Below are 23,697 nucleotides of genomic sequence, written 5' to 3' on the forward strand. Positions count from 1 at the left end.
CTCGGTGCAGACAGTTCCCGTGAACACCCGATGTTGTTTGGGGGTCCTCATTTCTCTCCGTCGACCCAGGCAACCTTAAACCAACAATCCCCCTGGTTCAGCCATTCGCCGACCACGGAAATCACACGGAATCCAAAGAAGAAGCGAAGAATGGCCGCCGCGTTGAAAGTTAAGAGGGGAAACAAAAATTAGTTCGCGAGATCAACAGATGGTATGACCTTTTGGTCATCGTGATTGGCGGCCTTCCGCTGTTCAAGAGATTCAAACGTCCTGGGTCACTACTGTACACTTGGATGGGTCCATGTGCAAATCATGCCGTTTACTCGGATCTTAATCCTTGACCTTGGAGGCATTCGTCTACTTCCTGAGCCATGCGCATTGTGAGTCAGAGCCATGCTGGGTACGGTTTGCCACTTGAAGGATCCCGTTTCGCTTCTAAACGATTGCCCGCTTTTCCGTCTCTGCTGTCGGGAAAGAAAAATACTTGGAGTAAATGGTAGTCATGGTAGCCGCTAAAGTAGAGTAAACAACCTTAGTGTTGTTTGCCAAACTCATTCCTTCAAGCTTGTTGCTTTCTTTTTTCCTCTTCTCCGCCCTAAACGAGATCAAAAGACCCGACTAAATGGATGATTGGACGTCCTTCGAGTGGAGCAGTGCAGGGATATAGTGCTTATCCCACTTTTGGTCCCAGACAGTTGGTCAGCCTGCACTCGATCTGGACGCGCACATGGCCAGTGTTCTTCTCAGAAGACAAGGCAAGTCGACGTCTGACGTCGGATGACATTCTTTGATGACGCTGAAGAAAATCAAATAATTATGATGATGTCGAACGATCACTCTTGGCTTACAACATGCGCTGGAATCAGCAAGGAGTAGTGGTGCCAAGGGTAAACACAGCGCAACGTCGACGGTGGAATGGAACACGCCGTCGAGAAACCGACTGACTTGCCAACATTCGGGTCTTTCCGGGAGAAAAGATGAAAGTTAACACCATGTGCATCAGAAAATTAGATATTGGCAGCACTCTCAGAAAATATTTTTTGAGAGGGGCTGCTTCCCCGTCCTTCGTGGCCAGCACAACAGAGAAAGACTACTTCTGCATACGCGGGCCGAAAGAAGCTCTAGGCGAAGGGCTGGTGGCATGAACCAGCCAGGAGCGCATTGGGCAGAGAGCGAGCTTTGAGCACTTGGCGAGGCACAAGACCCTCCGGAAGAGTCGAGGATTTCCCCTAGCAAAAGGACTTGCATACCCCACGTCCAGGTGCATGGCCGTCGGGCGATCGTTGGCCGTACTAGCGCATACACGGCCTGATCAACATATATATTTTTGGCAGGGCCGGATTGGTCAATTACTGGCACGGAGCGGTACAACATTGAGGCGCTCACATGCCCGCCAACTTCCGACAACGGCCAAGTCAGCGCTATCCCGTTTCAGACCGGAACTCCTCCCTCTGCTGCGCTCCCTAGAGTCCCTAGTCTCTTCAACATTTCACCCCCTCCTCCCCGACCTCCTTACCTCCAAACTCCGTTGAATTGTCAGCCTTCCCCTCTTTACTCCGCCGAAATCGGGGCCCCGAGCCGCAGCCTGCCAGTCAGGATTGTGTGCTGATTGGCTCGTAGCAGTGTCTCCAGCACATCCGTCCAAGTCATCGACGCACCTGGGGTAGGCTTGAGACTCGGCTCATCTCCAGATCAATCAGTTTGAACAAACCTAACTTACTGTAACAACCTTCAATATCTCGCGTTCGGATGGTCAATCGTATTCTGGCTCTGGATCTTCTACTTTCCAGGTGCTGCTTCAAAGAACCTACCAGCATGGATGCCGGGCACCAAGTCCCCGGACAGTTGAGCTTCCGATGCGGCCAGTCCCAACTCCCGACCAATGGGTGGCCTCCAAAGTAAGCCCCCGGATACCGTAATTTACGACTGCACTTGACACCCCTTGACGCTGATAAGCACTGGGAAAAGCGATGATAATTTGAATACATAAAGCAAAACATTTCCAATTGTCTTTCCATGCTGCCTGATGTACCCCGTCATTCTACTGGATGCTCTCTCGCTGCTTGGAGGCAGTGCCTCTGCACCAGAATTATGGATCTCTTATTGATTTGCCAATAGTCACAACCTCATTGGATTCTCCAGCTGCTACCCCGTACCCACGGTTTCTTCTCCACGGAATACGTACACTGCTACGGTCACCGAAAGCGGCCTGACTGTTGTACACGAACGACGGAATTTGGAGAAGACGAATCCTTAATTGTGCGAAAAAACAGCTAACGACTATGCATACAATAGGCAGCAAAGTCCGATTCTGGCTGTCGCTCTTATTATAGGGTGGACTTTTATGGTTTCACTCAACAACCTATAATCATGGCCTAACACCAACTTCGACTTTCAAATGGGCTGATCGGAAAACGACTGCAAAACATGAAACCTCGCACGACTGGTGGTGAAGCCATTGTCACTGCCCAAGACGAACTCAAAACGCCCCGGCGAGACTCAAGCGGTATTCACGTCGTGTCGTACAATATGCAACGGGTCACCTGACAGGGCGGAAATGCCAATACTATGATGGTCCCGAGTTCACCCGATGCCTCTGTCTTGGTCTTGTCCTCTTTGGGTTCACCGACTGTGTCTTCGCTGGTGGAGTGGAAAGCTGTGAAACTTCGGAAGAACTCGGAGACTGGGCAGTCGGCCGATTACCGGGATTTCACCTTGTTTCCCGCAGGAATTACGCCCGCCATGTCCGCCATCTGTGCTCCGTACTGCCCGCGTATGCCAATAAGACGACGACCATTATGCGAATACTGAGTATTTACGGGTCTTACGCCTGCAATGGCATGTCATTTTCTTGCTCCAACACACCGGGCCTGAAGGGCTGAATGAGTCGTGTCACCGAAGCGAAGCAGCCTAGGAGTCGAGAACAACTGTCAGTATCAACTGTCAACTCGGGCGTCGCTCGCCTCCGGTCTTGAAGGCTCCATGCCCTAATTTGGCAGTCTCAGCCGGTATCTAGCTTGCCATGATCTTGCGAATCTCGTCGGCTCAGTCCGACTCGGTTTATCTCAACTTTTTGGAGCTTCATTAATGGAGTACATTCCGCTGCACATGTCGCTGGTGTTTACCACATTCCAGAACAATTTCTCGGAGATGGGCGAGGATCCCCGGGAAACAACAAATCTCCAAATTTACAGCTGCATGGGAGTTGAGCGCATAGCTAGTCTATGTTTCTGCTATTAGCTTGAGCTTACGCCTAGCTGCATACAAACGACCCGCGCAAGAGAACACATGCGCCTGCGCTTTCCGCCTGGAGAGAAATACGGAATTTGTCCAGGCAGGTTAGCAGGCTACTGTCTATCCAACTGCTAAAGCTGAATGCAGCAGCGAGCAACGGACCGCACGAATCTACACTCAACAGCTTCGTCCGGTGAGTTTAATCGGTGAGCCCTAGGTAAACTCAGGGTGTAAAGGTCTGCCTCTTCAGGCAAAGCAGTCCGAAGTCAGCACTCGGAGGCTCCGTGGCAGAACTTAATCAAAGGTTCGTAGCCGCAACAGCCGACAGAACATCCCTATTCCCTGGAGCTTGTACGTATAGTCCCTCCACTGTTTGGAGTAGAGTAGTATATGATAAGTACGTTGATGTAAAGTACGCAAGTCTAGTCCTCAAGTCAATAGTATACTCTATCCAAATTACAGCAAGTGAACCAAAATCGAGTCTTCCAAGTTGCCAAGTGCAGGAGCATCAGTATATGATTTCCAGATTGTAACCCTCAACCTTGTTCCCTTCCATCACATTGCAGAGCAACTTCTCACAAATACAACAATATCACCATGCTATAAATCACAACACGGTCTTGCCCATAAACCACCACATTTTCACGGACCAAACTCCCATCCGTACACCCACCTACCAAACCCTGATTAACCCAACCCAACTCCCAGTGAACACAACCCTCCCTGATCGGCCAACCAAGCCCAAAACCCCATTCTGCCTTATATACCCAGATCATAATTCACATGTTGAATGGTAAGTTGGCCGAGTGGTTAAGGCGGTGGTCTTGGGTCAGGCCTTGGAGACCTTGGTTTGTCCATGCTTAGGTATGCAATCAAACTACTTGAGACCTTACAAACATTATCAGAAATCTACCCAATTGCTTACGATGTTCTATTAAGAGACACCAGAACCCTTCAAGTTTTTATCGAGCGTCGTAAACCAAACCCCCAAGCACAACGCCAGCACGCCCAGCGCAACAACCCAGTTACAATTGAACGCCTCCGCAGTCCAAGCCTTCGAGGAAGGAAACGACTCCAAAACCATAAGGATTGGAAGACAGTCGCAGCAGCAAAGTAAGCATGAACAGGAGCACTCCAACGGCCCAGACTAAACGGTCCAGGAACGAACCGGGGTCCTGCAAACACGTGCAGCGTGATCGGGACTAACCACAGCAGCAGCAGCGTCGCGATTACTGCCAGCGAGTAGATGATGGTCGCGGCCTCGCTGGAAAAGGCAGAGAGCAAGATGAGCATGCTGCCGATTGTTAAGAGGAGGGCGGCTGGGATGGGCATGTTATTGCTTGCGTAGATGTACGCAAAGGTTTTAGAAAAGGGGAGTCCGCCGTCGTGCGCAAGCGAGGCAAGTTGGCTGGACTTTGTGAGGAGGGTCGAGCATCCTCCCATGGAGGCGAAGATGACAGAGATAAGAAAGAATGCGCCGCCGCCTCGAACGCCGAAATTATCGGAGACCAAGGTGTACATTGGATAGCCACTATTCACAAAATTAGTTGGAGCTGTCAGAGAAGGTACCATATAAGTTTATGTTTGACCTACGTTGGACCTGAAGCTGAAGCTGCAATGTCTGTAGTGCAAAATGCCGTGATGATGCACAGTATGAAGCCCAAGGCAGATGTCAAGATATATGAACTGACCATGGCCTTGGGCACTGATCTAGTTCCATCGTGAGTTTCTTCCACCACATAGACAGATGCAGCCCAGCCCCCAGTGGTGAAAACAGAAGTGAAAAAAGTGAGCGGCAATGCAGCTGATCGGTTCCAGTCAAAGAAGTTGACATATGTTGTAAAGACTCGGGCTGCGTTGTTGAAGGGTAGGCCAGCGTGAGTGGCAGGTATAGCGATGATGAATACAAACAATATCGCGAGAATTGCCCCCGCTATATCTCTTAGCAGTCTGAAGCATAGTGCCATAAGCTGACTTCCTACTTACCAATAATCAAGATTGCTGCATGGAACCTCTCCATGCGAAGGGAAACTAGCAACAGCCATACGAGTTGAAGGCCATATCCAATGCCGACGAGCTGCCCAGTGCTCGGCGACCATTCAAGCCGCAACCACGGAATGATGGTTGCATACGACGATGCCATGGTGTATTCCAGACTGGCAAGTGTTGTTATTGCACAACATACTGATCCAGCCTAGAGCAAAGGATAAAGCCCTCGATAGCTTGGAGGGAGCAAGTACAGCAGTCCAGTAGTAGAATGCACCATTGACGGGCATTGCAGACGCAAGCTCGGCCAAAGCAAGAGCCTGAGAAAAGAGAATAATGGCCGGGATGAACCAATTCATTCGCAAAATGGTTAGGAAATATTGAATTGTTTGCTTGTCTTTTATCGCCGGGGGTTGCGATCTCACCATGTCAAGCCCCAGAATCCGCCATATATGTATTGATAACTGCTCGCCACCATCAAAGCCGCTAACGGCCTACAAAAGGAGAAGAGTTTAGTCATAGTGTATAGTTGACGGTCTTAGAGATAGGACATGATGTACTCATGAGGCGATGGAGATGGTCAAGGCGAGCGTACCAAGGGTTCGAAAGACTTGTCGATAGGAATCGTTCTTGTGTCCAGCCTCGAGCTGCTGTCCACCACAATCACTAAGCAAACTGTCATCCGGAGATGGCCTGATCTGGTTATCATGACTCATTCTGCCGGATGATGGATAGAACACAAGAATCACAAAAGGCAGACTGGGAACAAAATATGGGACCACCCATGGTTGCTAAAAACCGATTGCATATAAAGCCGCAAAACTAGCTTCAAGTCAGAGTGTCTTATCTACGACAAGGCATTTCGAGATATATAGCGTTGTCGAGTACAAAAGAACTCTCCGGCGGATGGTTTGCCTTGACAGTGCCAGTTTGTGGTCTAGATCTGCTAGGAATGGATATGGGCAACAGCCAGGTAGTTTCTCAGCAATAGGGACAGTTTACTTCTCTATAAAGTGAATGTATAGCAGTGCTTCAAGGCTATCTTTGGTAGTAAACTTTTTTTTTCTTCTATTATACTGCTTGATCCTAATACTTTGCTTGTAAATCATCAATGAGGAATTAGTGGCTCCGCGGGCAGGACTAAGCGGGTAACCCTAAGAGTGTCTAAATGACAGACTCGAAAGCTCGCTAGATTTCCCATAACGAATGTCTTATCTGATCTTGCTAGATGTACACTAGATGGGCCTGTAATCATATCTCACCCAGCGATATGATAACGCTCATTTATCTCCCACCGGACTTTAATTCTAGAGTGGCGGAAAATCCTCCGCTGGGGAATATCTTGATGTAATTGAAAATTATTGTACGCCAGCATCTTGATTGGATTAAATCCGCCGCTTCTTACATTTATCATTGGGTCACATAGAATATATATAGATTTACCGTCAAGTCTCACAGTGCACATATCTCAACCACAGCAATATTCTGAAGCAAGCAACATGCATCCGCTCGAGAAACTGACTCTTGACGAGATCACCCTTGGCGTCTCAATCCTGCGAAACTCGCTTTCTGGCCTCGAGCTTCAGTTCTTGCAGCTGAATCGTCATGATGCTCCAAAACGAGACATCATTCCCTACATTGAAGCTGAGCGTCTCAAGCAGGAGCTGCCATCTGCTCCGCCCCGTTTGCTGAAAGTCCTTGATCGAAGTATGTCCTTTCTCCAACCATTAAGCCTTCAAAGACCAATATACTGATATATTTGCAAAATGGATACAAAGGAGTATTTTACTGCTGTGGTCCAGTTGGGTCCCTCAGAAGTACTCTCTATATACAGCATTCCCGAAAAAATCGGGTCACTATATCCCAGTGCCCTTATTAATGATATGACTGACTGACTTGTCTTCTTCGAGACCCCTCTCGACTACAACGCATACCTTGCTATCAAGGAATGCATGATGGACCATTCAAATGTAGTTGCTGAAATCAAGAAACTGGATCTGCCAGAAAGCCACAAACTAGTGGTCGACCCATTGCCCTCTATGGAAATTGATTCCAAGTACGGGCCAGAAGAAAGACTTAGGTAGTCTTTCACTGCCAGAAATGGCTATTGTTTACGGTGGTATGTTGAGCACTTTGGGGCTGTTCTACTGTGCAACCTCATCCACTGACTTTCAAAATTCTCGTCCCTCATACTGTAGAAGGCAGGCATTTGACGTTGGCGGCGTTGAATGGGGGATTTTTGCTAATCAGCTAGAGATGGGATGTGACTGCCTGGTGAGTAGTCTTTTTGTTACCAGGGAACAGCACCAAAACCTGGCCTTTATTAGGGCACCATTCACTATCTTGATGGCCACGGGGTTGAATCCACAGGAGAACCCAAAGCTATGAAGAACGTGATCTGCATCCACGAACAAGACATGGGCATCTTGCACAAGGTAAGAAAGCTTGTCCCTGAATCAGATTCAAAGGCTGATGATGTGGCCATCTGTGTAGCACACCGATGCCCAGACAGGAGCAGTGACACTGGCACGTTCGCGTAAGCTCATTATTCAAGTGATCTGCACTCTATCCAACTGAGTATATCTTTGCGTGGCACCTAGACCAAGCCGCTGACATTGAACTAGGAGTTCGAGCGACAGGGGAAAGACGGTTTCGCTTCCCAATACGGATCCAACATTGGTCCTGGCGTCTTTGGATAAACCACCAACATCTCTTCGGTCTGCGGATCGACCCTGCTATTGACAGGCAAGTACCCAGGAGCCTCCACCAAGCTTGAGCGCAACCCACTAAAAACTTTCTGTACCAGTTACGATAACACCGTCGTCTACGAAGAAACCGTCCCTCTCCCCCTAGACGCCGAGAGTAACCCAAGAGGCGCCGGCTTCGTAACAGAACAAAAGGTGCTCTCAACATCAACAAGTCTAGATCTCGACCCAGCACGAAACCGAGTCCTCAAGATTCCCAACGACAAATTCATCAACAAGACCTCGCAAAAGCCCGTCGCATACCAGCTCCTGCTCTCCGCAACCCAAATGCTGCTCTCCAACCCATCGGGCCCATATCACCGCCGTGCGGTCTTCGCCACGAAGCCCGTCTGGGTGACCCAGCACCGAGACCAGGGGCTCTGGCCCAACGGCGAGTTCACGACGCAAACACTGCGCGATGATGATATCAAGAACTGGGTTGACCGGAGCGATAAGGTTGAGAATGACGATGTTGTTGTCTAGCATAGTAAATGTTCTTCTATACATACATGCGTGCATGGGAACTTTGTTAATCAACTCCACAGCATTCGGCTTCACCCATAGTACTCGCCCTGAAGATTTCCTCATTATGCCCGTGGAAACCTCAAGAATTGGACTTAAACCATCTGGCTTCTTTGACATGAACGGTACATACCTTTATCTTTTTCCTTCTACTTGCTTGTTACTTGGATTTCTCCATACGAGATCTGACCCAATGCTGCAGCTGCCCTTGACATCCCACGATTCACCCAGCTATTAAATCTGCCTTGCACCAGCCTTCAGGTACCGAGAAGGACTGCTGTACTTGGGATTCAGGCTGTCGATAGCATGGAGTGAAGCGGCATGTTTGGATAATCCAGACTCATCAATGGCGAAATGCATTCCTCCTGAATCAATCCAAAATCGAAATTAACAGCTTCTGCACGTTGACCTAGGAACAATCACTGTAAATCGGGTACAACATCTCGGCAGGCATAGAGTGCCTCGACTCCGTGCACGCAGAGAGACTGATTGATAGATTGATACTTGATCCGCTGACTTGACGCATCATGTATTTGGGGATTTCGCAAGGCCATGTTTCTTCCCTTAGAGAATACCATATCCTCATCAGTCCACCCTATCTCATTCTTTTAGGCCTGTATTGTACAGAGAAGATAAAGTATGTCCAGCTCGAGTTCGAGCTTCCCCTCAAGTCCAAAATGCCTTCACCCACCCTAACCAAACCACTCCCCCCCCATAAAAACACAAACACCAATAGATCCTAAATATTGCAAATGGTAAGTGTGCGGTGAACGCGACTATCGTCAGTGGGTCAAGGTCTTCCCCGCGTTGGTGCGGGCGAGCTTAAACAACATCTTCAATCTTGGCTGCGAGTTGTTTTTCTCCCCTCACGGCCTCTTCTCACTCCTCTCTGCCTGGATCCACGGTTCTTTCTCTTAACTATATTTTATCCTGTTGTTTGTTTCAAGAGACATTTGAATTGCACGCCAAATTGAAGTCTGAGCTAGAGGAAAGATTGTTTTGATTGTTGTCTGGGTTTCGAGTCTCCGCGCAAAACGACTCAATTCCCAATCGCAATTAAGAAAGGACACACGGATAGCATCTAATCGGAAGACTCAACTCCCAAGAGATATCATTCATTCTATTCGCCCATCGAAGCAAGCTCGCTGAAGGCTGCGCGCCCCCAAAATGCTCTCCCTCCCACTCTTCACACCGCGCGACGTAAGTCCACCATCGCCCCGATTGTGACCCTCATTCAAACAAACACTAACAATCCAAAAGTCGCACGATCTCTGGTTCAGCCCGCGCGCCAACCCCCTCTCAAATCCCACCGAACCAACCTCGTCCTCAGCCTCCACCTCCGCAAGTCAAGCCCAAGCCGCCCGCCGCCATGGCACAGCCCAATACCGCGCCGGCGGAAATGCATCAACACATACCGGACCATCAGCGCTCTCAACTACAAGCGATACACTAGCGACATTAATACTGGAGGAACGGGCGTTACGCGCGCGCAAGAACAATATCGCGTCGTTTGGGTGCTCGTGGATTAAGCCTGCGGGGTGTCCGAAGACAATGCTTGGTATGAAGGAGGAGGAGGCGGAACGCGAGGAGGCTATGGCTGCTGCGGATGCGGAGTTTGCTGCTGCTGCCGCTGCGGCCGCCGCTGCGGGGGGTCAAGAGGGTGAGGGGATGGAGGAGGAGGAGACGGGCATGGAGAGGGATTTGGATGCGGATATTCCAGATGCGGATGGGGATGAAGAGGATGAGGATGAGGAAGGGGAGGATGGGCTCGTCGAATATGGTGAGGAGGGCTTGGAGGAGGACGAGGGCGTCGACGAGGAAGGGTACATGGAGCGGGATCTAGACGATGATGTCCCCGAGGCGTATCTGGACTACGATGACAACGATGAGGATGAAGACGACTTTGATAACCGGCCTAATCTAGACGATGATATCCCCAGTGCAGACGAAGGCATGGGCTACGACGACATGAGCGAGCCAGAAGAGCAAGACGAAGAGCCAGAGCGCGACCTAGACGACGACATCCCCGAGGCCGACGCCGAAGAAGAAGAATGGCAACACACAGACACAGATGCCGAATTCGACGACGAAGAAGACGAAGTCAGTTTCGCGGCGCACCCCTTCCGCACAAGCACAGCGAGCCGAAGCAGCGCGCGCGGCCTACCACCACCCCCAACATCCGCGCTCCGTGGCCGCGAAACAGAAGCTCAGCGCCGATTCCTGCAGCGCTGGAGTGGAGGCGGAGATGCATTCTCGTTTGATACGAGCAATCTGAGCACGAGCATGTTGGTCGACGACCTCGATCAGGAGCACGATGGACACCGAGACCGAGACCATGGCCGTGATCTTCGCGCTTCGCTGGCCAGCCAGTCTAGCCGGCGAAGCTCAGGAAGCGTCTTTGGGAGATTTCCCAGGCGAAGAGGGCGTACGCAGATGCCTAGGGATAGTCTCGAGTTCAATTAGGCTCAACTCTCACTTCTTTCTCACACAGTGGCAGAAAGCAGTACGGTTGTTTCCAGCGTCTATTCAAGGTTAAGTGGACATCATTATCTGTAAATTATGTTAGATATATCAGAGCGGGTAGGCGTTGACGGGTCTCTCTCAAAAGGTGTCTGCATGGAAACGGAGTTTGCATTAGTATTCTAGGATTACCCATAGCATCAATAGAACAACTGATCACTGGCCATTATGTTCGTCGTTGGTTGGGCTTGCGAATGATATGGCGAAGTCCAGCTATTGCGTACAGCAGTAGTCAGTTCGCTGATAACTGGGCTTATATATTCTAAGGATCATGGATGCCACCAGCTAGGCACACGTTTGGGCTGTGTTTCCTAGACATATCTCACGGGGAATATAATTATGTTCAAGAAGAAACTGGATATATATTGTTAGATATGGTACACATATTTTTACAACCGGCCCAAACCAAGCAAGTCTACTCTCTACTCTAGACCGTCTAGACCAAATCAAACCCATTGCCGAGGGTGCTTCAGAACATCCATCAGCTCACGCTCCTTCTCCTTCGTCTTATCATCGGCCAGTGCCTCCTCGTCATCGTGGCCCTCGGTCCGCGTTCCAGAGATAGGATCCATGTAAGCCCATGACGCGGTGCGGGGGAGACTCATAAGGATACTCTCAATACGGGCGCTGGGTGTTCGGAGACCGAAGCTTGTACCGCGGTCGTAGACGAGGTTGAATTCGACGTAGCGGCCGCGGCGGAGCTGTTGCCATTCCTTCTGGGCGGGGGTGAAGGGCATATCCTTGCGGCGTTCGAGGATGGGGACGTAGGAAGGGAGGAAAGAGGCGAGGCCGTCGGAGACGAAAGAGAAGAGGGTCTCCTGGGGGTTTTGGGAGGAGTGGGAGGTGGATTCGAGGAAGTTGGCGTCGAGGTCATCGAAGAAGATGCCGCCTACGCCGCGGCATTCCTTGCGGTGTGGGATGTAAAAGTACTTGTCGCACCATTCCTTGAATTTAGGGTAGTACGTTGCGTCGTGGCGGTCGCAGGTGTCTTTGATGGTTTGATGGAAGTGTTTGGCGTCTTCGGGGAAGAGGTACGTGGGGGTGAGGTCTGTGCCGCCGCCGAACCACCAGTTCTTGTCGCCGTTGATGGGGTCCTTGGGGTCTGACGTTTCGAAGTAGCGGTAGTTGAGGTGAACGGTGGGTGCCATGGGATTATGAGGGTGGAGGACGAGGGATAGTCCGGCGGCAAAGAAGCTGAGAGAGTCCACGTCGGCGCCGACGAAGGACTTGTGGTCTGCGCGCATCTTCTCGATTGCTGGCCGAGGCAGTTCTCCGTAGACGATTGAGACGTTAACTCCGGCCTTTTCAAAGACATTGCCGTCTTGCAAAACGCAAGAAATTCCGCCTCCGCCATTGGGCCGTTTCCAAGTGTCTTGCTTGAATTGCGTGCCATCTACCCGACCAAGCTCTTCAATAATCTTCTGCTGGTGGTCCTTGATCAGCTTTTCCATGCGCAGCCGCATTGGCGATGTTTCGTTGACGGCGGCTTGTTTTTTCAAGGTTTCGTCGATCTCGACGATCGACGGCGAGTCGAGGTCCGTTACTTCTTCTGTCGCCTGTATTATGCAGTTAGCCAGCGTAAGTGCTGTGTTGAAGCTTGTGGTAGTACCATTGAATAGATGAGAAGGCTAATAAACGGAATGCCGAAAGCCAGTCGCAGGTATGGTCGCCAGACTGTATATTGTCTGTCGTTTCGTTGATTCTGGGAGTAAAACCGTCGGGATGTTCCTTGGAGGCTGTTCGGTTTGCGACAAGCTCGAGCTGGAATTTGGCTAAGTGACCTGCGAAGAGGTGCACTATATAATCGTGGTAGAGCCATTTTTTGCAAACTATAGGGAGGATTGGCCCGTTTGCCGAGATGTCAGGTGGTCGTCTCTTGCTCTCGTCTGGCGATGGGGCCACCTTCGGTCGCGCACGCGATGGCCAAAAAGTTGCAGCTGGATCGACTGAGTGCCATATGGGACCACCTCGGAGCAGCCAATGTGGTTTGCATCGTTTGTCAGGTCATGTTTGAGATGTTTGCACAGAGGTATCCGTGAAGATCAAACACTCCTTGAGATCACGAATGACTTGCAGAATGTGGCTTAGAAGTGACTCAAGTCTAGCTAAGGAGCCCCTCACTCCAAAATATTCGTTGTCATGAACATGACTGCAAGGTACCGTTGGACGTACTTCTGGTGACTGCAGTCTGGAACAGCTCCTCTAGCTGCGGATCAAGTGGAGGCTCAAGCCGTAGCACCGGAACTTCAAGTGGACAGGTCCACATCGTCGAGTATCACCAGACACTGGATGCTGAGGCAGTCCATTGCTCTCTCGTAAATATCGGAGTACCCTCAGGGCTCATTTGAGCAACATGAGAGTGACTTGAATACCTTCATCTGACCGCTGGGGGCACATGACCGTGACTCACGTGTGGGGCCTCACCGCCTCAGCTCCCCGTGATTCCGCAGCCTTATCAGCGTTCTTAGTAACATGACGCGGGGCTTGTCGCCTACATCTCTCTCCTCCAGTCATCCATCCCTCCTTCTCTCCTCCATCCTGACTTCATCAACCTCATACTCCGCGAAGCTATCTCTATCTACCTACGTCGCTCTTGCAGCTCTCATTTCCACTTAGCAAGCTCTAGCACCGTTTATCTATCCATATTACGCCTTCTACCTATCCACCATGCGTTCCAAGTTCAAGGACGAGCACCCCTTCGAGAAGCGCAAGGCTGAAGCCGAGCGTATTCGCGCGAAGTACACCGACCGTATCCCGGTATGAACTTCCGTTTATTTCTTATTATTAGAAAACTTTATCCTTTGTGTTATGATCTTGAGGAGCCTGTTCGTCTTGCTCACCGCTTGTTCACGATGCTAACTTCTACCTCTGCACAGGTGATCTGCGAGAAGGTCGAAAAGTCAGATATTGCGACTATCGACAAGAAGAAATACCTTGTACCTGCAGATCTCACCGTCGGCCAGTTCGTGTACGTTATCCGCAAGCGCATCAAGCTGTCTCCCGAGAAGGCTATCTTCATCTTCGTCGACGAGGTTCTACCACCAACGGCTGCTTTGATGAGCAGCATCTATGAGGAACACAAAGATGATGACGGTTTCCTATACATCACGTACGTTACTTTCGGTGCTATTTGCTTCCTGCTGACGGCGGCTAACCTACTACTAGATACTCGGGCGAGAACACATTCGGCGACTGCTAAACCCGGAGCACCGTTGTATTATGTCTATTGATTGTCCGCGCCGTCAAACCGCGAGTTTTGCAAGATCGTGCTTAGGCTTCAGTGCAAGCTCGATCGACTATGGACGAGGCAGTTATAATCCCCGGTGCCTCCTTGTGCGCAGGCGTTTTTTGAGGAGTTCTTTTGCTGATTTCTATGGACTTTTTGGGCTCCGGCATTGTGATGACTGAAATGGAAATACGTTCCATGTGATCTTTTTCTTCCGATATGTGCTCGCTTTGAATCTTGCTGTAATCCTAGTTTGATCCGCACGGCTTGAACACACGCAAGCCGTCACTAGAATGGACTTTTACGGCGGAACTGTGCCCCGATATGTAGAGACTGCATGCAGATGGTAGTAAATTTCCTCGGATGTCGAGTCCGTAAATTCCAGGCCATAGTTCTGGTACTGCCTGCGGATCAACCCAGCGAAGCTTCCGAACAGGCCTCGGCCGAGGGCGACCAAACAGGACTAGCGCGGCTGGGCCCCCAAAGCTTTCCGATTCGGCGCAGAAAAAAGTGCCGTCGACTCAGGCCTGCGATCTCGCTCTGTCCCTGTTCTCTTCTTCTGCAGCTTGTGCTTGTATTTTTCCTTCGTTGATAACGAATTGTGGTTTTCTGATTCTAAACTAGAGGCATCTTCTCTTTCCTTGGTGGTCCTTTCACTTCCTTCTCATATTTTCTTCTGTTATCCCATCTCTTCTAGAGAAATAATTCGTCAACTCCGAGTCATACGACCTCAATAAAACATATCAAAATGTCTCCTGCTCACGGTGCTGCTTCTGGGGATGTCAAGAGGGAGTCTGCGACTGCCCGTCTGCTTGGTTCAGGTATGTGCGCTCGTTCTTGAATAGACGCGATGCAGCGACTAACAACTCTAGGATCCGCTGGTATTGCGGAACTCCTCATCTTCCACCCTGTACGATATTTCAGTTCTCGGCTATTCTGCCTCATACACCGTCCTCGACATACTAATTGAGCTCTAAGGTCGATACCACGGCGAAGCGGTTGATGAGCAACCAGACCAGAGTAAGCTCCGCAGTTCCGCCCACTTTAGGGGATCAATTGACTCATGCGATTGTGTGCTAGATCGCGTCTGCTAGCGCTTTCAACAAAGTCGTCTTCAAGGAATACGCTGATGCTGGCGTTGGCCGCAAGTTCACTTCTCTCTTCCCCGGTCTCGGTTACGCCGCTGGTTACAAGGTCCTTCAACGTATCTACAAGTACGGTGGTCAGCCGTTCGCCCGCGACTACCTTGCCAAGCACCACGGATCGGACTTTGACAATGCTTTCGGAAAGGGTACCGGAAAGGCTATTATGCACGCCACTGCTGGAAGGTTGGTTTCACAAGACTGTGTGAAATAAGTTGGTATTAACACACCCTAGTTTGATCGGTATCGGTGAAATCGTCCTGCTCCCCCTTGACGTTTTGAAGATCAAGCGTCAGACGAACCCCGAGGCTTTCCGTGGCCGTGGCCTCTTCAAGATCGTTGCCGATGAGGGTATGGGACTTTACCGTGGCGCTGGCTGGACTGCCGCCCGTAACGCTCCTGGATCATTCGCTGTAGGTTCCAAACTTCTCCAAGTCCAATGCTTATATTGACAATCCCCAGCTCTTCGGTGGATCCGCCTTCGCCAAGGAATACATCTACTCTCTGCAAGACTACAACAAGGCCACATGGGGTCAGAACTTCGTCGCCTCCGTCTGCGGAGCCAGCGCCTCCCTCGTCGTCTCCGCTCCCCTCGACGTGATCAAGACCCGTATCCAGAACCGCAACTTCGAGAACCCCGAGTCCGGCTTTCGCATCGTCTCCAACATGATGAAGCACGAGGGTCCCACTTCGTTCTTCAAGGGCCTCACACCTAAGCTGCTGATGACTGGCCCCAAGCTCGTTTTCAGCTTCTGGCTGGCTCAGACGTTGATCCCTGCTTTTGGCACGGTCGTATAAACAGTTGACAGAAGAGAGGAAAGAAGGAAGGAAAGCGATATATGATATATGGAGTTTAATAGCACGTTTTTCACTTGTCGTTTTTTACACTTGTTACGGGCTGGACGGTGCTACGATAGAAGCTCTTATTTTCTTGTATTTGATAGACGATAATATTATTTGCTGGTTGGCGGGTTTAGGATATTAAAACAATCAACTCCTCTTAATTATACATATTTCTGTCCTGTTATCACTCAGTAGTGCCAGGCCGCCCAGTCGTATAACTGACCAAAACGACTTCAGTCTTCTATCAAAAAAAAGAAGTTTAAAGTGCATCATCCGTGAATCGAACACGGGCCTCATCGATGGCAACGATGAATTCTACCACTAGACCAATGATGCTTCTTATTTGACAAATGGCACAACAGCATATCTATAGCACAAAATATCACGTGACCTAGAGCATTGGAAAACGATGTTAGTATCGGCAACTCCTGCTCAAGTACAGGTAGGTTATCGGATTCCCCCAAAAATCACAAAGCAGGTCAATTTACAAATTAAGGCACGGAGTACTTAAAAGTCTCCTCGTTCTAATCAAGCTCTTATCTACCTCTGGAGACTTTTTTGTACTACGTCAACACAACTTCACACACATCAGCTACATACAACAATGCCCGTCTACCTGATATCAAAGTAAGTTGCGCTCTTCCCCATTAACTCCATAATTGTTATCCCATCCAAATTCCCTTCCAATTCCAAATATACCTTTACCTCCAACAATACAAATCCATCTAACACCCCCACAGAGCCCTGGACCCCCTCTTCGCCATCGGCATGGGCACAACAGCAGCCCTTGTCCGAATCAAACGCGATGAAAGGGAGAAGAACCCCGAGGTTGCGGCGAGTATTGGTTTTGGGTCTGTTGTTTCCCTGGGTGGGGAGAGGCTGGGGAGGTGGTGGAATGGGGAGTTTAATGCGCCGAGTACGACCGCTGCTGTTGCTGCTGAGAAGTGATTGTTGGATTTTCACATCCGAGGTCAGGCTATTGGGTGAGCTGCTTGTTTTATGGGAGGGTTGGATGAGATGGTCTGAAGATGTCTTGTATTATAACTGGTGTATATGAATGAATGTTATGATATTTGAATATTGTTTCGGATCGGTTGGATTAAGAAGAGGATGTACAGGAATATTTATGGACATAGTCCATGAAGACAAATGAAGGAAGTGATTCTTCCAGTTGGTCGATTCAAGAGGTTATACGGGAGGATTTACGGACATGGTCCTTGAAGACGACTGAGGAGGCAGATTTACGGAGAAAATCCATAGAGGCGCTTTACGGAGATGAAATTGTGAAGAGTGCATGATTGGCTTAAAGCACTAACACTTCAATGTCTGCTTCACTCAACAAGTTGGATTATGGATGATGTTCGATTTACTCCCATTGATTTATTTTCTCAATACAACAGGCTACGAAGAATATTAACAGAGAAATTGTTTGAAATGGTTTCATTCATTGGTACCGGAACTTTTTTTTCCCTCCCAATCTGCATTGCAGTCATCATAAAAACTAAAATCTATGCTGTGCAAGGAAATCCCCGTAATTCGTAACATGAAAAAAAAAAAAAAAAAAAAACGCATAAATTAACACAAAGAAACAGAAGAAAGATATTAGACGCCTATTAGAAAGAAACCCAACCAATTGCTTAATGCATTTAGTCGAGGTCGTCGTTCTCCTCAACGACACCGTCGTTACGGAAGCCAGCGCCACCGCCGGGAGCGGCACCAGCACCAGGGGCAGCACCGCCAGGAGCACCACCGCCAGCAGCAGCGTAGGCAGCGGAGATGATGGGGTTGGCAACACCCTCAAGCTCCTTCTGCTGGGACTCGTACTCGTCCTTTTCGGCGGTCTGGTTGTTGTCGAGCCAGCTGATGACCTCGTCGACCTTCTCGGAGACCTTCTTCTTGTCGTCCTCGCTGATCTGGAGCTGACCCTCACCGATGGTGTTCTTAAGGGAGTAGGCGTAGGACTCGAGACCGTTCTTGGCCTGGATACGAGAAGCCTCAGCCTCGTCCTCAGCCTTGTACTTCTCGGCATCAGCAAGCATGCGCTCAATATCCTCCTTGGAGAGACGGCCCTTGTCGTTGGTGATGGTGATCTTGTTGGTCTTTCCGGTACCCTTCTCGATAGCGGAGACGTTCATGATACCGTTGGCGTCAAGGTCGAAGGTGACCTCAATCTGGGGAACACCACGGGGAGCAGGGGGGATACCGGTAAGCTCGAACTTTCCGAGGAGGTTGTTGTCCTTGGTGCGGGCACGCTCACCCTCGTAGACCTGAATCAACACACCGGGCTGGTTGTCGGAGTAGGTAGAGAAGGTCTCGGACTTCTTGGTGGGGATTGTGGTGTTACGCTTGACAAGAGCAGTCATGACACCACCAGCGGTCTCGATACCGACGGAGAGGGGAGCAACGTCGAGCAAGAGGATCTCGTTGGTGGATTTGGAAGAAGTGTCACCAGAGAGGATAGCAGCCTGGACGGCAGCACCGTAGGCAACAGCCTCATCGGGGTTGATGGACTTGTTGGGCTCCTTGTTGAAGTAGTCGGAAACAAGACGCTGGATCTTGGGGATACGGGTGGAACCACCGACAAGGACGATCTCGTGGACGGAAGACTTGTCGATCTTGGCGTCACGGAGGACACGCTCGACAGGCTCCATGGTGGAGCGGAAGAGGTCCTGGCAAAGCTCCTCAAAACGGGCACGGGTGATGGAGGTGTAGAAGTCGATACCCTCGAAGAGAGAGTCGATCTCAATAGAGGTCTGAGCAGCAGAAGAGAGAGTACGCTTAGCACGCTCGCAAGCAGTGCGGAGACGGCGAAGAGCACGAGCGTTGGTGGAGAGATCCCTGTGATATAAATGTTAGCATATTTTTCTATCAATCTGCCATGACACATGGCCGAGAACTCATATCCGCCGAGAAGGACGAGTACGAGTCCCAGCAGAAGGAGCTTGAGGGTGTGCTTACTTCCTGTGCTTTCTCTTGAATTCGTTGACAAAGTGGTTAACAAGACGGTTGTCGAAGTCCTCACCACCAAGGTGAGTGTCACCAGCGGTGGCCTTGACTTCGAAAATGCCCTCCTCAATGGTGAGCAAACTCACGTCGAATGTGCCTAAGCGCTTGTTAGCAGTGTAGAGATATTGGGCGGTTCAAAAGTTACTTACCACCACCAAGATCGAAGATGAGGACGTTGCGCTCACCCTCAACCTTCTTGTCGAGACCGTAGGCAATGGCAGCAGCAGTGGGCTCGTTGATGATACGGAGGACGTTCAGACCGGCAATAAGACCAGCGTCCTTGGTAGCCTGACGCTGAGAGTCGTTGAAGTAGGCGGGGACAGTGACGACGGCGTTGTTGACGGTGCCACCGAGGAAAGCCTCAGCGGTCTCACGCATCTTGGTGAGGACCATGGAGGAGATCTCCTCCGGAGTGAACTGCTTGTTCTCACCCTTGAACTCAACCTCGATGACGGGCTTGCCAGCCTTGTCAACGATCTTGAAGGGCCAGTGCTTCATATCAGCCTGAACCTCAGCGTCGCCAAAACGACGTCCGATCAAACGCTTAGCATCGAAGACGGTGTTGTGAGGGTTCATGGCGACCTGGTTCTTGGCGGCATCGCCAATGAGACGCTCGGTGTCGGTGAAGGCAACGAACGAGGGGGTGGTGCGGTTACCCTGGTCGTTGGCGATGATGTCGATGCGGTCATCACGGAAGACACCCACACAGGAGTAGGTGGTTCCAAGATCGATACCAACAGCGGGGGCCATGATGTCTGTGTATGTGAAAGGAGGGGTTCGTTAAGGAGGGGTCAAAGAGAATTCGTTAGGAGTGGTGTACAGAGGAAGCGGAAGAGAAGAGACGAGGGGTATAATGGGGAGTGTCTCTGAGAGATGATAGTTTCGTGGGAGAATAGAGAAGTAATTGAATATGAGAGATGAGAGGGAAGAAAATTGTGCGAGAAGCAAGATTGATATACTGGTGGGCGGTGTGTTCTGCTCCAGCGAAGTTTCTAGCAAGCGACAGCTTCGATGGGCATCCATCGGGTTCGACTACTTTCTACGGGGTACCAGCTCAGACTGGATGGAGCCTGTGCCCTGGAGCACTTTCTATTGGCATTCTACGCCTCCGGCTGGCCGGGGCAGTCTGTTTCGTCTGTTACCGAGTCTATCTCTGTAAAATATCTCGGCCTGGTTAGCAATTGCTGGAGAATTCGCGAGTATATTCTGTACTATGGCGGGATCATGATGACGCTTTGACGGAAGAAGATGGCAAAAAGAAGCTGGACCCATCTCGGTTTTGGCGGGGCTCGGATGACGTAAGAGAAGATTCTTTGTGAGTTCCCAAGTCTCTGGAGTCTCTGCCCTTTGTTTCCCAAGCAACTGGCCACTCGCGGTCTGGCCTCTGCTCTGCCACTCTGACTAAAGGCTGGCCTCAACATACGGTGACAGGCTCGGAAGTTCTCTCCTTGTCTGGGTCATACAGAGAACTGATGTTTGAGCCTCGACAACAGCCTCATGCTTTTTACGTTGATTAATTGATGTCGACACTCTACTCTACGATTGGCCGCTCACTGCCCCCGTACACGTCTCTAGGACAAACTCTCACTTATGTTTGGTCCATGGACCATATTGCATACTGATTATGCGCATCGAGCTTCAGAAGTTCTGCCTAAGCTTAGTCTTCGCTGCAAGAAATCATTATTTGTACGACGAAGGTTCGCGTATCCTATATTCGAATGCTGAGTGAAAGTATTCCAAGGTACCTAAGTACTCTAGGTAGATGACTCTCGTACAGAGTAGTAGATGGTGGTTTGTTATAGTGCAAGGGCAAGGGCCGTCACGGGAGCGCTTGATCGACGGCCCCTCGCAGCCAATCACCACCGACAACCGCCTCGAGGGTCGAGTGTTTCTCCCTTGCAACAACAACATTCAACTTAGCTCCCAGCTTCTCTCCCCAGCTTCTCTCTACTTAAACTCATTTCGAAGATTGAACCCCTGAGCTTCCCCGTCTCTTTCTGCTCCAGGTTCTAACTTCACCGTTGACCTTTTTCCCTTCTCCCTCAATCTTCAATCCCCAAACAAACAAACCCCGCCGCAATGGGTGACAACAACCAGGCCACTTTCCAGGGCAATGACCCTGCTGCCAACGCCCCTGATGCCGCTGCCTACGAGAAGGGCAAGGGCAAAGCCGTTGAGGACCCCATGGATGTGAGCATGGATGAGGACGAGGAGAGTGACGAGAGTGACGCTGAGCCTGTAAGTGTTCAACACCGCTTCTCTAGTATGCAACTGCTAACGCAATTTTCCCTCTAGATCCCTGATGGTATAGCCTATTTCCGACTCCCTGACCTTTAGCCTTTCTTGACCCCCGACTAATTATACATACAGACGACGATGACGACGAGAACGACAACCTCGAGCCCGTCTCTTCCGAGAACATCATCTCCGGCGGCCGCCGCACTCGCGGCAAGAACATTGACTACCAGGAGGCTGCCGAAAAGATTGACCAGGATGAGATGGACGAAGATGACGACGACGATGAGGAATATCAGCCAAAGACGAACTGATTCATCGACATATCTAACGACACCAAATCACGATAGGAATTGGGCGGGGCGATGCTCGGAATCAAAACAGGCGCAGGGTTATTGGGGGTTTTGTCATTTACTTCAGATCTAAGTATCTAATGCCGTGGTATGCCCGCGAACTTGGACGACATGAATGATTGCACATTTGCATAACAGCTACCACTTGCTCAGAATTGGAGTTCATCCTCCCATGTTTGTGTATTGTAGACCACCACCCTTCGCCTCTCACGTGCCCCGTCCGGTACAGCGTAAACGCCCATGTGGCAGCCACGGTGTTCTCGAACAATTTTCGCCGCAAGCAGACAACAAAGTCTCCAGTTCTTATTCAAGGTCACAGAGTGAATCCTGATTGACGCCGGGGCATTCGCTTTATCCCGTCACTATGTGTACGCACTAAGCCCGACAGGCCGATACCCAACCCAAATAAATAGTACCGCTCTATCTACCCCCTTCTTTTTCCGCACCACATACCTCCGCTATGGCTTCACGGTATGATACTCTGTTCCCAATATGCGACATCGCTCGTGAGTCAGAACTAGTCTAACAATTTACCAGTTTTCCCCGCTCCGACTTACATCGGCGGGACCCTCGCGCATCCTCTTCTCTCTTCGATTCCTACAGTGGCGATTCTAGACCAGCGAGCAGGTCCCCGGGTAACGTCGGCGGATACGGATATGGGGGGTATACAGGCGGCGGTAGCTCGATGAATGGAAACGGTGGTACACCTGGGTATAAGAGCGCGACGCCAAACTCAAAGTAGGTACCGACCCGCACTGCACTGCACCGCGGTCATCGAACGGCGCCACTGGACATCGAATATAAAAGGAACATAGTCTGACTGATATACAATGATGAACAGGGGCCACTACTCAGACGCCGTCCTATCCCACCTTGAGTCCCAAAACGATGAGGAAGTCGAGGGTATCTCGGCGAAGGTCAAGATGCTCAAGGATGTACGCAACCATACACCTCCTCTACAGCTATAATTGCTAACGTACGTGTACTTGTCAGATTACAATAGCTATAGGCGACGAAATCCGCGACACAACACACATTGACAACCTCAACGACTCGTTCGAAAACACCCGAACCCGTATCCGCGGGAACATGACGCGCATGCTGCGCATGGCTGAGCGCACGGGTGTCGGGTGGAAGGTCTGGGTCGGGTTTTTTGCCCTTGTGTTTTTGCTTTTCTTCTACGTCTGGATTACTTGAGAGGTCCGACTTTGCATGCTTTCTATGGCTTTGCGGCATGTTCAGAGTCGTGGCTGTGGCGGTTTATGTATCGCCCGCTCCGCTCTGTTATTATTGCTTTTCTGTTTCGTGGTGTTGGTTTGTGTTATAACATTTCCTTCGCCCACCTATTTGTCCTACTTAATGATCTGTGGTTTACTTCGCTTTGCTTACAAGGACACGCATATTCGGAGTTTTTCATCGTCGTTTTTGGGCCATCCTGGCTGATTTGATCTGATTTTCTATGTGTCTGTACTTGAATATGGATGATATATGTGCTGTAAATAATAGTGCTAGATGAAGTGGGAACTCATCATGAATTGGTTCTCTTGCCTGACAGCCATATACTTTACTTGGGATTCCACTAGGGTAATCTTGATTCTGTCACTTAACGTCATTTTAGGTGGTCTAGTTCAACGTCCGGTACGGTGAGCGTAGGGGAAGACGCAGGCGGTGGCTGGTACTGTAAGGATGTAGTATGTCTGCCCGTTCAAATGGATATTACTATATATCACCACGCATAAATGACCTGCAAATCTATGTACGAACAAATGGAAAACATCATGACCACCGCTAAATAAAGCCACCTGAAGCATCAAAATGCGCAAGACACGAGACACAAGACACAGGGGTATGTAACTACGTATGTATATCACACAAAGAAACGAACT

At 50.1% G+C, this 23,697-nt stretch overlaps 11 protein-coding genes and 1 non-coding gene across 12 annotated transcripts; 8 read left to right on the forward strand and 4 right to left on the reverse strand.

Moving 5' to 3' along the window:
* Positions 1 to 2,023: 2,023 nt before the first annotated feature.
* BDV14DRAFT_184709 (uncharacterized protein) lies at positions 2,024 to 3,804 on the forward strand. Its single transcript, XM_073770557.1, has one exon. The coding sequence runs from the start codon at positions 2,569 to 2,571 to the stop codon at positions 2,809 to 2,811; it is 243 nt and encodes an 80-aa protein (XP_073622374.1). The 5' UTR covers positions 2,024 to 2,568; the 3' UTR covers positions 2,812 to 3,804.
* A 455-nt stretch (positions 3,805 to 4,259) lies between these two features.
* On the reverse strand, positions 4,260 to 5,377 carry BDV14DRAFT_205688 (amino acid/polyamine transporter I; the record flags this gene model as incomplete). The annotated part of the gene is made up of 4 exons (XM_073774776.1): positions 4,260 to 4,409; positions 4,468 to 4,765; positions 4,828 to 5,167; positions 5,221 to 5,377. The coding sequence occupies 4 exons, from the start codon at positions 5,375 to 5,377 to the stop codon at positions 4,260 to 4,262; spliced, it is 945 nt and encodes a 314-aa protein (XP_073622375.1).
* A 1,943-nt stretch (positions 5,378 to 7,320) lies between these two features.
* On the forward strand, positions 7,321 to 8,801 carry BDV14DRAFT_206848 (copper amine oxidase; the record flags this gene model as incomplete). Its single annotated transcript, XM_073775008.1, has 8 exons — positions 7,321 to 7,494; positions 7,548 to 7,655; positions 7,714 to 7,756; positions 7,821 to 7,869; positions 8,027 to 8,359; positions 8,453 to 8,457; positions 8,510 to 8,611; positions 8,689 to 8,801. 8 exons carry the CDS (start codon positions 7,321 to 7,323, stop codon positions 8,799 to 8,801), a joined length of 927 nt encoding a protein of 308 aa, XP_073622376.1.
* A 532-nt stretch (positions 8,802 to 9,333) lies between these two features.
* Positions 9,334 to 11,127, forward strand: BDV14DRAFT_184710 (uncharacterized protein). Its single transcript, XM_073770558.1, has 2 exons — positions 9,334 to 9,686; positions 9,747 to 11,127. Exons 1-2 carry the CDS (start codon positions 9,654 to 9,656, stop codon positions 10,947 to 10,949), a joined length of 1,236 nt encoding a protein of 411 aa, XP_073622377.1. The 5' UTR covers positions 9,334 to 9,653; the 3' UTR covers positions 10,950 to 11,127.
* Positions 11,128 to 11,348: 221 nt separating this feature from the next.
* hem13 (coproporphyrinogen oxidase) lies at positions 11,349 to 13,362 on the reverse strand. Its single transcript, XM_073770559.1, has 2 exons — positions 12,616 to 13,362; positions 11,349 to 12,562 (listed from the first exon to the last, which is right to left on the reverse strand). The coding sequence occupies exons 1-2, from the start codon at positions 12,823 to 12,825 to the stop codon at positions 11,453 to 11,455; spliced, it is 1,320 nt and encodes a 439-aa protein (XP_073622378.1). The 5' UTR covers positions 12,826 to 13,362; the 3' UTR covers positions 11,349 to 11,452.
* A 4-nt stretch (positions 13,363 to 13,366) lies between these two features.
* On the forward strand, positions 13,367 to 14,734 carry BDV14DRAFT_184715 (autophagy-related protein 8). Its single transcript, XM_073770560.1, has 3 exons — positions 13,367 to 13,763; positions 13,883 to 14,115; positions 14,172 to 14,734. Exons 1-3 carry the CDS (start codon positions 13,674 to 13,676, stop codon positions 14,203 to 14,205), a joined length of 357 nt encoding a protein of 118 aa, XP_073622379.1. The 5' UTR covers positions 13,367 to 13,673; the 3' UTR covers positions 14,206 to 14,734.
* BDV14DRAFT_184718 (putative mitochondrial GTP/GDP transporter Ggc1) lies at positions 14,735 to 16,374 on the forward strand. Its single transcript, XM_073770561.1, has 6 exons — positions 14,735 to 15,053; positions 15,105 to 15,142; positions 15,211 to 15,252; positions 15,313 to 15,560; positions 15,610 to 15,787; positions 15,837 to 16,374. The coding sequence occupies exons 1-6, from the start codon at positions 14,981 to 14,983 to the stop codon at positions 16,170 to 16,172; spliced, it is 915 nt and encodes a 304-aa protein (XP_073622380.1). The 5' UTR covers positions 14,735 to 14,980; the 3' UTR covers positions 16,173 to 16,374.
* A 108-nt stretch (positions 16,375 to 16,482) lies between these two features.
* BDV14DRAFT_t142 lies at positions 16,483 to 16,553 on the reverse strand. Its single transcript has one exon. It is a non-coding gene; the product is annotated as a tRNA-Gly (tRNA).
* Positions 16,554 to 16,603: 50 nt separating this feature from the next.
* BDV14DRAFT_184719 (uncharacterized protein) lies at positions 16,604 to 17,784 on the forward strand. Its single transcript, XM_073770562.1, has 2 exons — positions 16,604 to 16,844; positions 16,958 to 17,784. Exons 1-2 carry the CDS (start codon positions 16,822 to 16,824, stop codon positions 17,163 to 17,165), a joined length of 231 nt encoding a protein of 76 aa, XP_073622381.1. The 5' UTR covers positions 16,604 to 16,821; the 3' UTR covers positions 17,166 to 17,784.
* A 79-nt stretch (positions 17,785 to 17,863) lies between these two features.
* hsp70 (molecular chaperone Hsp70) lies at positions 17,864 to 19,973 on the reverse strand (the record flags this gene model as incomplete). The annotated part of the gene is made up of 3 exons (XM_073774777.1): positions 17,864 to 19,055; positions 19,176 to 19,320; positions 19,373 to 19,973. The coding sequence occupies 3 exons, from the start codon at positions 19,971 to 19,973 to the stop codon at positions 17,864 to 17,866; spliced, it is 1,938 nt and encodes a 645-aa protein (XP_073622382.1).
* A 1,329-nt stretch (positions 19,974 to 21,302) lies between these two features.
* On the forward strand, positions 21,303 to 21,772 carry BDV14DRAFT_205696 (histone H2A.Z-specific chaperone CHZ1; the record flags this gene model as incomplete). Its single annotated transcript, XM_073774778.1, has 3 exons — positions 21,303 to 21,461; positions 21,519 to 21,528; positions 21,594 to 21,772. 3 exons carry the CDS (start codon positions 21,303 to 21,305, stop codon positions 21,770 to 21,772), a joined length of 348 nt encoding a protein of 115 aa, XP_073622383.1.
* A 192-nt stretch (positions 21,773 to 21,964) lies between these two features.
* On the forward strand, positions 21,965 to 23,590 carry BDV14DRAFT_11302 (SNARE domain- containing protein). The gene is made up of 4 exons (XM_073765719.1): positions 21,965 to 22,282; positions 22,349 to 22,549; positions 22,653 to 22,746; positions 22,805 to 23,590. The coding sequence occupies exons 1-4, from the start codon at positions 22,272 to 22,274 to the stop codon at positions 23,006 to 23,008; spliced, it is 510 nt and encodes a 169-aa protein (XP_073622384.1). The 5' UTR covers positions 21,965 to 22,271; the 3' UTR covers positions 23,009 to 23,590.
* Positions 23,591 to 23,697: the final 107 nt, after the last annotated feature.

The sequence above is a fragment of the Aspergillus stella-maris genome (genome assembly GCF_047715825.1).
Source record: "Aspergillus stella-maris strain CBS 113639 unplaced genomic scaffold BDV14scaffold_103, whole genome shotgun sequence".
NCBI lineage: Eukaryota > Fungi > Ascomycota > Eurotiomycetes > Eurotiales > Aspergillaceae > Aspergillus > Aspergillus stella-maris.